Here is a 14,027-nt window from a genome sequence, read left to right as displayed (position 1 = left end):
CTCCTTTGTTTTCCTCATCTTGATTCTGATAGATCACAGCAGGTATAACTTGAAATCAAGGCTGAAGCCATAGCCGTGTTCCCGTACCCACACTGCCCCAGTGGTCCCCTTCCCTAGAAGTAAAGCTGCTTCATATTTTGGAACATTGATTAGTTCAGGTGGTTTTTATTTAATAGCATCATCCTTCACATAATTTAATAGAACAGCTTTTGGAAACAGCAGACTCTCTCACTTCCCCACTTTGGCTTTTATCATACTGCAGCAGTTGTGAGCAGTTGAAGGCTTCTCACCTGGCTTCTGAGATTTTCTTTTGTCCCATTCTCAACATTTCTCACCCACCAAGGGAAGTTGGTCCAGAAGCAGGCCACCAAACATTATACATTTGGAAAGTTAACACAAAATACTGGTAATGGTATCTCCTTAGTTTATTATACCTGTTTACCAGCAAATTTCTGTAATCTTATGTTTCCTGCTTTCTCAGTGCCCACCTTCTGTGATCTACAGCAATCTTAATTCTTCCTGTATACTTTTGTTACTTTGTATATTCTACTTCGCCTATTTTAACTTCTTCTTTTAAGGCAGAGTGAGTCCTTCCCTTTTCTTCTCCATCTCCTGTCCCCTGAATCCAACAGTGACCTTCTGTTGAGTCACTTTCCTAACTTCTTCCCTGTGACCTTTATCATCTTCATGACTATTTCTTCTACTTACACTGTGAGCAACAATCTTTTTTTTTTTTTTCCCTTAAGTCCTTATATTATGCTTAGTAGACTGGCTCTTTTCAATTTGTAAAGAGATTTACTTGCTAAGGTGATAACTTTTACTGAAGGATGTATGAAATGAGTAGTTTGGGGATTTGCACTTTTGCTTATTACTTCACGAGTAAGCTGACCATCTTACCTAGTTCAATTCAGAGTAATTGTTCTTAAGCCATTAATGTAATTTATAATCACTATTTTATCTGTATAATAAATTGTGAAAAATGTTGCTACAGTGAACCATCATAGTTTGTTATAATGTTAAGTTTGTGTTACTGTTATATGATATTAAGGGTCACATTCGAGAAAAACAATTTTTAAATTCTCAATTGGAAGGAAATTTTTACCAGTTCATATTACTTTTGAAGGGTTTTTCCCCCCCAATTTAAAAAAAACCAAAAAACATTTTCTAGTTTACAGCTAATATGCATAAATAACTGAACGACTCTAAAGTGCTGTATTTGTGGTAATCTGAATTAACAGTTCTGAAGATTTCATCTAGAAAAATAATCTTCACTGCAGGCGCCTTTTATTATTTGTCTTTGGTGCTTAGCAGAGTGCTTGAAATGACTTCAGCCATTCAGCATGCTTAGTGGGTATAGAAACAAATTACTTCATGGATGGACAGCACACTGCTGTGCTTCTGGGTTTTTTTTGTTTTATTTCATGATTAAGGCTAGTAGTAAAGATGAAGATAAATAGCTTAATCGTTTGGCTTTGTCAGGTTGGGTAACTGAAATATGTATCTAGTCTCTGTAGAACAAGTCAGCATGTTTTCTTTCTTTCAGCTGTACACATTGAGAAGATAATGTTGAAAGGAGTCCAGAGAAAAAGGGCTGACAAATATTGGGAGTACACCTTCAAAGTAAGCTACTCTCATCACCCAAAAAGATATCTCATACTATGTTAAATGATCTTTTGGAAAGAATGAAAATTGATCTTTGGAACAACTTAATGGCAGGTTTGCCAATTTAAGGGAAGCTATACCCATGTCTGTGTTTGTCTGAATTAAGGGAATGTACTGTTTTCAGTATATACTGCATGGTTTGCCAAGTGTTAAAAATTGTGTCACATTAAAGTTACTCTGACAGTTTTATTAAAAAGAAATAAGAGCCTTAGATTTAAGGTGTAAGATATATCTTTAAAAAGTGAAAGTAAACATTCACCAGTATTTTTAAAAATCAAGATCACAGGCATTGTCTTTTCCTGGTATTTTTCTCCTCCTCTTCTTTCTCCAAGGCTTTTATTTTCTGGCCTTTGTTGGCTTTTCTTATCTCTAATTGCTCTGCTGTCATTCTGTCCTTCATACAGCTTTCTGATTAACTGCAGAGCCCAGCTCTGTTAGTCCCCGCGGCTCCTTTTTGCCTGTTGACTGTGATGTGCATTCCGTGTTGGCATCTTCCTTCCTCCCTGCTCGGGCTTTGCTGTCAAGCACTTTCTTCTGACGTGGGACTGCCCACGCCTTGAAGCCACATGGAAGGACGCTGTGTTTCTGTGCATCCTCACTTCACTTCCTACCCAAAGGTGTTGCTTGCCCAACGTTAGCTGTACTTGCCTCACAAAGTCATTTCTGATCCTCCAGCAGAATGTTTTTTCATTCATCCCAGGTGTACCACCATCATCCCTTTCCCAGATTCTTCATTTGGGTTACATGATTTTTCTTTCCAGAAGGCTGTCGTCTCAAAGAGAGCAGGCATCTCCATCCTCTGCATCTCGCCATATCTGACTTGCTTAGTACATTAGTTGGAGCTTCAGGACTCTGGCTTCTGCCTTCTTCTGTGAGAAATATCCTCAGTTTTCAAATTTTAAGTCCTTATCTCCATGTTTCACCTACGTTTTGTAACGTTTAACACAAGTCCCCCTGCTCTCGTCATTCAGTTAGACCAGCTCTCCTTTTGTTGCTGGAGCTCTAAGCGCATTCCTTCCTTAAGGCCTTTGTTGTCCTCTGGCTCTGGAACGATATTCCCCCAGACCCTGGCACAGCTGACGTCCCTTCAGGTCACACACAGGCTCGACGGCCCCTACTCTGAGACTTTTCTTGGCACCCCTCTGACGTGCTTCTCCCAGCTCCTGCTGCATGCCCAGCTCGTTTTCTTTGGAGCACTGATCACTGATGGAACTCCTTGTACATTCATTGGCTCTAATCTGACTCCTGCACTAGACTCTGACCTCAGCCAGCAGAGGCTTCACTGTCTTGTCCACTCCTGTATCCTTTCATAAGAACAGTGTCTGACACAAGTAGCTGCTCAACAAACATTTGAATAATTAAAAATCATTTAAAAGATGTGTCACTTAATAAGGATATTTGTTTGAGGGTTGCTAGATAAAATTTTGTATGTATTCTTAAGTATCTGGTTAATTGTGGCATGATTGGTTGGTAAGGCTTATGTATTAACATAGTTCAAGTATTCACTCAGCTCAAATAATTGTGAAGTAGAAATTATTAGTGGGTTACCATCGAGTCCACTGAGTTAAAGGTATCCAAGAAGTAGGTGGGTAATAGATTTTAGTTCTGGCTCTTCTGCTTACCTAGAGTTGAATCTAAGTAAGTTAACCTTTTTGAGTTTTAGTTTCTCCATCTGAAAACGGAGGTAGTCATGTCTGCCCCATCTACGTTAATAGGATTGTAAAGCATTAAGATAAAGATGAAATCTTTTCATAAACCGTAAGTCCCCATAAAAATGCAATACAGTACTACCAAAGAAGGGCAGTAAACTTGGTATTTCTCTTAAGAATGTATATTTAATTAAAGTTCCAGGAGATCGAGTTTTTCTTTTTTCTTGGGGCATAGATCTGTGCTGTCGAAGTGTCATTTTAGAGTCCCTACAATGTCACCAAGAGGAACGTAAGACATTTCCCTTTCTGAAAAATTACTAAAGTATAGTCACATTTTTAGAAGGCAGCTTGTTTTGAAAACCATGCACTTTGAAAGGAGTTATTAAAATTTTTTAAAGTAGAATGTCAATATACAGTTAATTTTAACAGTTTTGAAGAAATTATGACAATACCAGATTTTTATATTTCTAATTGTTAATCTTGATAAAGTTAAAGTAAGGTCATTTGTTTTACACATGGCTTTTTTCCAGTCAGTTCCTGCCTAAGAAATAACTGTATAACGTGTTTTTTTTTTTTAAATCAGGTAAATTGGTCTGATCTTTCAGTCACAACAGTAACAAAAACCCACCAAGAACTACAGGAATTTCTGCTGAAGGTAAAAGTATAGATTTTTTTGTTAAAACGATTTTTATGTGATATACAGCAGGGGTCCCCAACCCCCGGGCAGCGGGCAGGTAGCAGTCCTCGGCCTGTTAGGAGCTGGCCGCACAGCAGGAGGTGAGTGGCGGTGAGCGAAGCTCCCCCTGCTGCTCCCCATTGCGCCCCATCGCTGGCATCACTGCCTGAACCATCCCATCCCACGACCCCCCGCCCTGGTCCGTGGAAGAATTGTCTTCCACGAAACCGGTCCTTGGTGCCAAAAAGGTTGGGGACTGCTGGTATACAGAATCCAAAAACCTTAGTACCAAAACAAACACCAGGAAAATTAAAGCGTGTATATAGAGGCTGGCTTACAACTCTTCATGAACATTGATGTAGAAAATGTCATGTTATTCTAAACATAGATTTTGTTACCTTACATTACCAATATAAGGAATTGATGGTTTTCCACATTAAAAAATAAAAGGGGGGGGGAACCTTATTCCTGGTTCCTTGCTGAGATGTATATTGTTGGTGGCTCTGCGCCTGGCGCCCGACAGGGTCTCTCCTCTGGGTTTCCCTAAACTTTATCTACTGTTTGTCTTGACAGATTTCATTTTTCAGTCACAGAATTTCTCGAAAGGCTTAGGTGTTTTTTTAAAAAAAAATGCAGCCCGAAATAAATAATTTGCTCTTCAGAATCACAGTAATTAATGGTCTCCCTGCTTAGCCAACATCTGAATATAGTGTTTTTTTCATAGGACCAATGCCTTATCAGGTTATATGAAATAATTGGCAACTAGCATACTTCTAGGAATGAATTGCTGATTATGAAATATCCTTTCAAGTTTACCATATGTCTCTTTTCCTTTTCATCTTCCTTTTAAAATCATCTACAAAAGGTAAGAGCATAAGCTGTCCGCTTGACAACCTGTACATACTAACAGTCTTTAACTTCTGTGGAGGCTGTTGAACTGCACCTAAAGTTTGCTATAGTGAGAAAGGTCAGTGAGTTTTCTGTAGTGAGTTTGAGGTCAGTGCTTTCCAATCCTTTCTTCCATATCAGTAGTAGCCTCTCTGTCCTCCACATCCTGGCCTCCTTCCCCTGCTGCTCCTTGACGGCTGTGTCTGGCACCTGTGTTGTTTCTCCTTGCCAGAAAGGAAGCTCCATGAAGGCAGGGTTCTTGTTTCATCCTCACTGCTGTATCCACAGTGCCAGAAACAATACTTAGGACAGGGTCGGAGTTTGAACTGTATGTTAACTCAATGAATGAATGGATTAATGAGGAGAGTTGCAAAAACTAAATTGTAATGAGATTTTGTAGATGGTTATCCGTCAGGCCTCAGTGTTTTTAAAGAAAAACTTGTACCGAGGTGTGAATGCCTTCCAGCACGCTGAGCTTGTGCTGTGGCTGAGCCGGGGCCCCGGAGGTGGGGGACTGGGTATGCTGGAACGAAGACCAGGCAGGTGAGAAAGTTCGAGTGACTGGTATAGAAGAGACATGTATTTTTAGCGAATATGCCTTCCTCTAGGACTGAAAGTAGTCCCTGGATATTGAAGACAAAAGCACTTGAAAATAAATCAGTTTGCAAATACTGCTGGCTGCATATCCGCACTCTGCCCAGTCACGTGAGCAGTTACTGACCAGGTGAAAATGAATATATTCTCACCTTCCTGTGTTTAGAAGAGCGATCAGTCACTTGGTAGTTGAAATAAGCTTCTCCACTGAAGCTGGTTTTGGCTGTGTACAGATATTCAGGAGAAATTGTGTTTAAAATGGGTAATGTGATATATGCCTAATGTTCTAAATCTGTATTAAAATGATAACATCAAAGTATAAATACTGAAATGAATGGTCTTTTCCTTGTTTGGAAAAATGTGTAGATCCAGAACGTGTTTCTTCCTGTTAGTGGTCTGAGGATGTGATTTACACAGTGGGTGTGTGGAATGCCAGCAGAGTGTTTGACCTTACCACGTTAATAAAAGGGCCAGGAAGAGCTTCATTCTGTGATAACATCTTGATTCCATAGTCTTACTGTGTCTAAAATAGTAATACTTCCGCTACCTTTGTTAAATTTTCCATTTCTGAATTGTTGACTCAAAATGCTTATTTGTCAGAAGAATACTTACTTTGGGTTCTCCAATTAAACATTAATATGTAAACTGACAAATTTGTATAGATTGTTATATTCCTGTGGCACCTTAGATAAATGTGTTAATGGTTCTATTCTTAATTTTAGTGAAAGTGACTGCAGTTCACAAGTTAATTGCAAAGACTAGTTATTAAAAGTCAAATTTAAAACTTTGAGTTCTTGAAAGACTTGGAAAATTAGTTTTATAAGGGATCAATTTATTAGGCATTTTAATAGGTAAACTAGTTAATAAAAACAAAGTTTTAAGTCATTTTATTTAATTAAAAAATTTTCTTGGTCAACTGATGATTTTTTTGTGATTTCTTGTACATGGCTCTGAGGCCCCCTCCATCACACTGAGGAAAAGGTTACTAAACCTCCAATTAATCTTTTTATGTAAGATTCTGAGTGTTCACCCCATCTTTCACACCCAGGTCTTTATTTGGTGTGTAGCGTTGACAGTCTGACATGGCCTGAGGTTCACACGTGATACAGAAGGCACAAAAGTGATAACTACAAAGGCGGAGATCGCAGTTTTCAGAATACTATTTGAGGATAAAAATAATACTCCCTGTGCCCTGCGAAAGGCTCCATTTCACTAAAGAACCTTGGTGTGGTGTCCTGGGATGGGAGGGGAGTGCCGGCAGGCCCAGAGCAGGCTTAGCGCTGCTGGCACCCATGGCCCCTCCCCGTCCCTCGGGACCCCGCGGTGCCCTGTGCAGTGCCGCTTTTCGGGAAGATTTAGAAAAGGAACTGCTTTGGGATGATTTCTGAGTAGGAGGCATTCATCTTCCTTTTGTGCCTTTGGTGTGTGACATATTTGTCAGTAAGTGAGAAACTTAACGTTGGTCGTGTGGTTTTTCTTTCCTAGCTTCCAAAGGAGTTGTCCTCGGAGACTTTTGACAAGACCATCTTAAGAGCCCTGAATCAGGGCTCATTGAAGAGGGAAGAATGGCGGCACCCTGACCTGGAGCCCATCCTGAGGTAACGGTTTACTGGCACCTCCCCGGCAGCCTCACAGGCTGGGCCGTGGCCGTCCCGGGGCTGAGGATGGAGTTCTAGGGGAGATCACAGAGATTCCTCCTCTGGAGTACTTGTCAGAATGGACTTTTTATCCTTGTGTTATTTAGATCTAGGCTAGTAGTAGACACCAAACGAATTTCTCATATCCTTGTACTTTTCAGCTGTCTGTTATCATAAAAATCGTTTCTAAAGTATGCAGATATTCAGTGAAACCTCTTATTTTCACCATAAAATATTTATTGGAAGAGGCCCTTGTCCAAGAGCTCAACTTTGGAGATGGTTTTGGATTTAAGTTGCTGAGTAAGATTAGGCTAATGGGTGGGAAAGTGAAGGGCAGCCGAGGTTTGCAGTGTGGTTTGGTCATTGTTGGCACTCATCCCTCTCTGAGGGCCCCCCTTTAGGAGAGGGAAACTAAGGAATAACGGCCAAGGAAACAAATGCTGTTATACTGGAAACTTGCAGTTATTAATAAGTAAAATAAGTGAAAACAGTGTTGGCGCATATGTGGCTTAGAGTCGGGGCTTAGGTGAGACTGATCTGCCCTCTGAAGCTAAGCTGGCCCAGCCTGGGAGGAAGACTTGCTGAGGCAGAGGTGCGAGCCTTTTCATGCAGTGACCCTCCTGCTGCCCCCAGGCCCCCTGAGTATTCTCAGGATGGGGTGGGGCTGGGGACAGAAGCAGAAATCCGGGAGGGAGGGTATTTCCATTGTATGACAAGATTTAGGGTGTGATTTGGAAGCAAATGAGGGAAACGAGAGAGGAGATGGAGGGAGTGACTGGGAAAAGGCAGCGGAGCAGAGAGCTGGAGGGTCCAATTCGAAGCCCCCCTACGAGCACGAGCACGATGGAAGGCGTGGAGGGACTGAAGAGCGACCTGGAGGCTGGAGCCAGACGTGGAGTGGCCGGGGAGCAGCCTCAGGGGAGCGCCCGTCCCGCGCAGCCCGGCGCACGATGGGCTGTGAGGAAAGCGGGCCGGGCCGGCGGGATTTTAGAGTCAGAAGGCACCAGCCCATTCACTGAAGGGCGGGCATCCCAGAGGGCACAGTGGGAGGGTCCAGAGAAGGCCGAGGAGACGTGGGAGGGGCTGGGTCTCTTGGGGGTGGGCACAGAGAGCATTCCAGGGCTGAGATGGGGTGGGGTTGGGTGAGGAAGAGTTGGCTGAACTCGAGTCCCCTGTGCTGCTGCTCAAGCATCGGTGGGCGTGTGCATCCCTGGGGAGCCTGTTAAAGGGCAGAGTCATGCCGCACAGTACTGGGGTGAGCGCAGTGCTGGGATTCTAGGCTGCTGGAGGCGCGTGGTTCGCAGAGCACGCCTTAGAGGGTGGTGCGCTCTCAGGCCCCCGCACATACAGGTGGCTCAGGAGGGGCTTGTGCAGCTGTGATACGGGGGTGGGGGGTGGCAGCGCGAGCCTGGTGTCTGCGCTGGGTGACAGCCTCTGGGGAGGGAAGTCATTCGCCCCCCCGCCCCCCCCCCCCCCGTGATGGTGGTGGGAGGCGTGGCCTAATGTTCCAGAGGGTGCACACATGACAGGTGGCCCGGCAGGGTGTGGGGCCCAGACGGGGTCAGGAGGGCGTATGCTCAGGGCTCCGAAGGGAGAAGCAGTGACAGTGGGAGACAGATAAGCTTACTACAGGGGGATGGGCCTAGTTAGGGTATATATTAAGAATCATGAGAACCAAGTTTCTCTGTTGGAGAAGAGAGTTATGGTATGGAAAGGAGAAAACCAGAATGAACCCTGGAGTGTCTCATTGGAATTGAAGATACCGGTGCAGACTCATGATTTGCAGTATATATAGGTAGATACAGAAATAAGTGTGGTTGTGTGTGTACACGTGTGTTCCCTGGCTCTGGTCATTGAAAGGGTCTGGAAGCAGCCACACCCCAGTAGCAGTGGGCATCCCTGGTATCCAGAGTTTGACTTGTAACTCCGTTCTCCACTGAACAGAGCTCGGGCTCCTTGGAGGAGAAGCTGATTGCAGGTCTGGAGGAGGAAAAATACAAGATGAGCCCGTCGTGCCAGAGAGCAAGGAAGCCCTCAGGGAATGTTTGGCTTGGTCACAGGACAAAGGCTAGCTTGAAGGGGCTCCTAGTGGTCAAATCTGGAGCAAACTGAACATCAAAATAAATAAGAACAGTATCATTGAATAAAATAGGAAACCATGGGTCCATGTTGAGATAAATAATAAACGAATAGATTGAACGTTTGAGGACTAGGACATTTACGTTGTCAAAGTCATTCCCCAGAGCTTCTTACTTCTAAAGAAGGGAGAGTAACCCTGGGTGGAGAAGTCTGACAGATGCTACTTGGATCCAGGAGAGTGAACTTGACTCAGGATCGCCTACCACACAGTAGGCAGCAACAAAGGAGCACTGCCTCACTCCTGTGATATTCCTGCTGTGAACCTCATCTCGAGGAAACAGCAGACAAACCCAAATTGTGATCATTCCACAAAATATCTGCACTGTCCTCTTAAAGCCAGGACAGTCGAGGGAGGGCTGAGAAGATAGCACGGCTAGCTGGATGCAGCACAGCGTCTGAACTGGGTCTCTGTGGTAAAAAGGATACTTTGGGATCAATTGGCAAAATTTAACTGGCATCTGGGGGTTAGGAGGTCACGATTTATCAGTGTTAGCGTCCTGATTTTGATTGTAGGAGAATGTCTTTGTAGGAATACTCATGTTTCACCCGGTGTTGGGGCAGCAGAGGTCAGTTATTTATGGTTTAGAAAGAAAATTCTCTTTATTTGCAACTTCTCTGTAAGTTTGAGGTTTTCAGAGGGAAAAAAAAAACTTCCACAAGGAGCCACTTTCAGAAATTTGGCTCTTGGCCAACACCACAATTAAGACGTATGTGTTGGACTCCTTGTTGTAGCTTTTAGGATTCTCCTCATATGATCTCGTGTGTGTGTGTGTGTGTGTGTGTGTGTGTATAGCCTTTTTACTATAAAGATGTTATTCAAGCTATTTGTGGAGAATGCAAAGGAAGGTGTAATGTGAAAAGTCCCTGATATCCCTTGCTTCAAGTCTACTCACTAGAAGTGGCCTTCATTAAAAACTTACATACCTTTCCAAAAATTCTCTGTGCACGTACACATCCCTGAATTTGTGTATTTGTGTGTATTTCCTTTGCGCAAATGAATCTCCTTTGCACACTTTTTCGCCACTTAGTCTTTTCATTAAATGTATTGGACATGGTAAAGCATCAGTACATGTAAAAAAGATTGCTGCCTCATTTTTTATTTGCTACGTAATGTTCCATTTTTAGTTGTACCATAATTAAACTAATCAGTGTATTTTATGGCTGTTTTGGTTCTTCCTAAATATTTTAAAGCTACAAGAATATTACAGTGACTGTCCACATATATGTTTCTTAACACTTCTCTGTAAGAGAAATGTCTGGAATTGGAATTTTTGGTCAGAAGTACAGTGTGCATTTTTTAATATGCGGTACTTCCAGATTACTTCTGAGGAGGCAGTAGCACTTTATACCCTCAGAAGCCTTGTTTTTGCATCTCCTCCACACCTCAGCAGACATAAATACCCTCAGCTTCTCATCTTTGCCAGTCTCTCAAAAAGGAAGACTGTATCTCATTTTAATCTGTATTTGAGTGGCCATTTGTACTTTCCTGTGAATGAATTTTTCAGTCCCTTTCACTTTTTTATTGATTACTAATTTATAAGAGTTATTTGTTAGATGAAAGAAAGGAGCACTGTTTGTCATTATTTCTTGACCATGCAGAAGGTTTAAATTTTTATGTAGTTGGATTTATCAGTCTTTTCTCTTACGGGTTCAGGGTTTTGTGTCCAGCTTGAAAAGACATTTTCTCTTCAAAAATTATATTTTTAAAATGTTTTCTTCGTAATACTTCCTTTTAAAAACATCTTTGATTCTTTTGTATGGCTAGCCTGTGGTCTCAACACCATTAATTGGATTTTAGGACACTTATTCTCAGTTTGTGAATTTTAGATTAGTATCGCTATAATTCATTTAAGAAATGTAGCAATTATAAAGGAGGGGGAGAAATGAAAGCGAGAGGTAGGTAATGAATTTATAAGTGAAGTGGAGATTGGATTGGTACAGGACATACTGCATTTACTTCCAAGTACACTGTAAATTAGGAAAATGAAGATATGGCACTGAAATGTACATTTGGGGTTGGATGACTTCTGTTATGTCAAAATGTAACCCTGGGCTTCCCTGGTGGCGCAGTGGTTGAGAGTCCGCCTGCCAATGCAGGGGACACGGGTTTGTGCCCCGGTCCAGGAAGATCCCACATGCCACGGAGTGGCTGGGCCCGTGAGCCATGGCCGCTGAGCCTGCGCGTCCGGAGCCTGTGCTCCGCAACGGGAGAGGCCACAACAGTGAGAGGCCCATGTACCACAAAAACAAACAAAAAAATGTAATCCAGTTTTTCTTATTTGATTGCTTGAGTAGTTTATGGCCACTTCGGGTTCTAGTTGGGTATAACTGCCATCTTGTGGTTATGCAGCAATGAACCCTGACTTGAGTCTGTATGCTGATTCCAACCAAGCCCCTGCCTTTATCTCAGGTGTGGTTTTCCTATACTGGATATGCCTGTACTTTTGACCAGTTAATTTGGTTTGTAAATGTAACTGGGCAGTAGATGCCTTTGGATTTTAATCCTCAGCCTTAGGTAATGTGTTCAGACCTGGAAATTTAGACTAGCTCCACACTTTTTATCTCAATTTCTCTTCCATCTCTTCATTTCCTCCCTTTGTCTTCCTATTGAATATTTACCTCCACATTTGAGAACAAAGAAGCAATTTTGTCTAATGCACAAGGCAACTTTGGTCTATAAGGGTCATCTCTTGATATGGTATTTTGATGATTTTATAACTAATCTGAATGATAGATCCAAAACCTTGGGGAGACATTAAGAATTAAATTTTTAAATGAGCATTTAAAATGTTCAAAAGTAATGGAAGGGGGTTTGGATTTTGAGCAGGGTGACAGTTTAATATGCGTATACTATTTGAGTGTCATAATCTTGAAGAATGTTAGTATATTCCCTAAGAAGAAATCGGAACTGAAAGGCCAGATAGCTTGTTTAGGGTGATTCAGCTTTTAAGCGATTGAGCTGGTATTCAGATCCCAAGTAAACTTTGCATTAGACTGTGCTGTAACTATGCCCCTTTTTGCAGAGTCCCTTTTGTAGGGAAGACCTCCAGTTGGAATCTTTTAATGACATTAGTAAAGCATGAGGAAAGCCGTTTTTTAAATATAACAGCTTAGAATTGTGGTGTGATACATATTGAGGTGCATCGTCAGTCATACCTTAGTCTGTAGTAATGCTTGTAACTAACTTGGCGGCTGCGTTCCGTTCGTAGTTTCCAGAACTCCTGCATCCCGAACTTCCCAACCTCTTACTTTCAGACTGTGGGAAGGTGCCTTCATGGTACACCCAAATGATGAAAAGTAACACCTATGAAGAAGGGTAAAGAAACTGAAGTTGTTTTCCTGAGCAGAAAGGCGACTCTTGGACCACTTGGGTAAAAGGCTGAAGTAATACATAGTTGGTTAGAATTGAAGCGTTACCACTAGATTATATAAAATTAAAAATAAGCCTGTTTATTAGATTCTTGTAAATAAGTCTTTTATTCACTTCCTCCTATGGGAAATACATTAGCAAATAATATTCTTTTCCTTAGGAAAACAGTTTTTTATACCTGAATTAAACTGCCACTGGGTTTGTTTACAATCTAAACTATCTCGTGGATTTATAGTACATGAAATTAATGAATGTCTTTTCTTTTTATATGCAGGCAGCTATTTTCAACTTCATCACGAGCTTTTCTACAGAATCAGAAAGTACACAGCTTTTTTCAGTCCATATCGTCAGACCCTCTACACAGCCTCAGTAAGTGTCCCTCTGCTTCTCTGTAGAAATTTGGCCTTTTCCTTGCTTGGATTTCTTGCTTTACCATGCCATCTTGTATGGGATTGTCACTTTAGTTAAGGTCAAGGAATAGTGGCATACAAAATTAGAAACATTTGTAGTTTTTAGTGAATTTTACACTGCAGTTTTAAAGAAAATAACTTACAACAGCTAATGTGACAAAACAGTAATGACCTATATGCAAAAAGAATATAAAAAAGAGTGTATGTATGTATATATATGACTGATTCACTTTGCTGTACAGCAGAAACTAACACAACACTGTAAATCAGCTATACTCTAGTAAAAAGTAAAAAATTAAAAAAAAAAAAGCTAATGTCACAAAACAGACTGATTCCAAGGCAAGGGCCAAGTATCTCAAACTCGTGGGCATACTGGATCCTCAAGTTACTTGGGAGATCTGGCTTACAGGTTGTAGAGATGCTTCAGTGCTGCTTGCATGATGGATAACCTCTCATGATGTGCCCCTGTTCCCATAATGACCTCCCCGGCCTCCTAGGCTGGAAACTCTGGCCTTACTCTTTTCACTTTTCCTCTTTGTATTCAGTCATTTAAAGGCCAAGTCACGCCAGACAAAGGACATCATCCTTTTTACCCCTCCTCACCAATCCCATTGTTAGTTAGGTCTTTTTTTCATGCACAGACTGTGCAAAGCCTCACTTGTCTCAGATTCTAGTTTCTTACTGTACTATAACCTGTCCTGGGCTTGTCTCGGGGATCAATTTGTTAATCCTCTATTTAGAACCTTAAACGTTTGCTGTGAAATTCAAGCCCTGCCGTGAACCCCTTGAGCCGCCTCTCACCTCTCTCGGGCTCACAGGCTTGGCAGCCACTCAGGACACCCTCCCTGCCTTTTCCTGTCCCAGGGTCTTGGCTCGTTCTGCACCCCATCTTTTGTTACAGTCTGTTAAAATCACACCTGTTTCAGGACCCAACTGAAATAACACCTCGTGAGGATTCCCTAGATTTCTCTTATGTTCCTGTGGTTTGGTTTTGCCCGCGTG

The 14,027-nt window shown here is 42.0% G+C and overlaps 1 protein-coding gene across 2 annotated transcripts in view; it reads left to right on the top strand.

The window, feature by feature from the left end:
* The window catches only part of ZCCHC2 (zinc finger CCHC-type containing 2), a 51,475-nt gene that overhangs the window by 14,132 nt on the left and 23,316 nt on the right, over window positions 1-14,027 (top strand). For both annotated transcript variants that reach the window (XR_003794292.1, XM_029227289.1), the window contains exons 3-6: window positions 1,544-1,620; window positions 3,895-3,966; window positions 6,955-7,067; window positions 12,890-12,984. Coding sequence is in view for 1 of the 2 variants with exons in the window: in XM_029227289.1 (XP_029083122.1) it covers window positions 1,544-1,620; window positions 3,895-3,966; window positions 6,955-7,067; window positions 12,890-12,984 (357 nt within the window). In the remaining variant the exon portion in view is untranslated. The remainder of the gene's footprint in view (window positions 1-1,543; window positions 1,621-3,894; window positions 3,967-6,954; window positions 7,068-12,889; window positions 12,985-14,027) is intronic.

The sequence above is a fragment of the Monodon monoceros genome, unplaced genomic scaffold (assembly GCF_005190385.1).
Source record: "Monodon monoceros isolate NGI ecotype Baffin Bay Population unplaced genomic scaffold, NGI_Narwhal_1 Super_Scaffold_1, whole genome shotgun sequence".
NCBI classification, from domain to species: domain Eukaryota; kingdom Metazoa; phylum Chordata; class Mammalia; order Artiodactyla; family Monodontidae; genus Monodon; species Monodon monoceros.
This window is presented reverse-complemented; position numbering and strand designations above follow the sequence as displayed.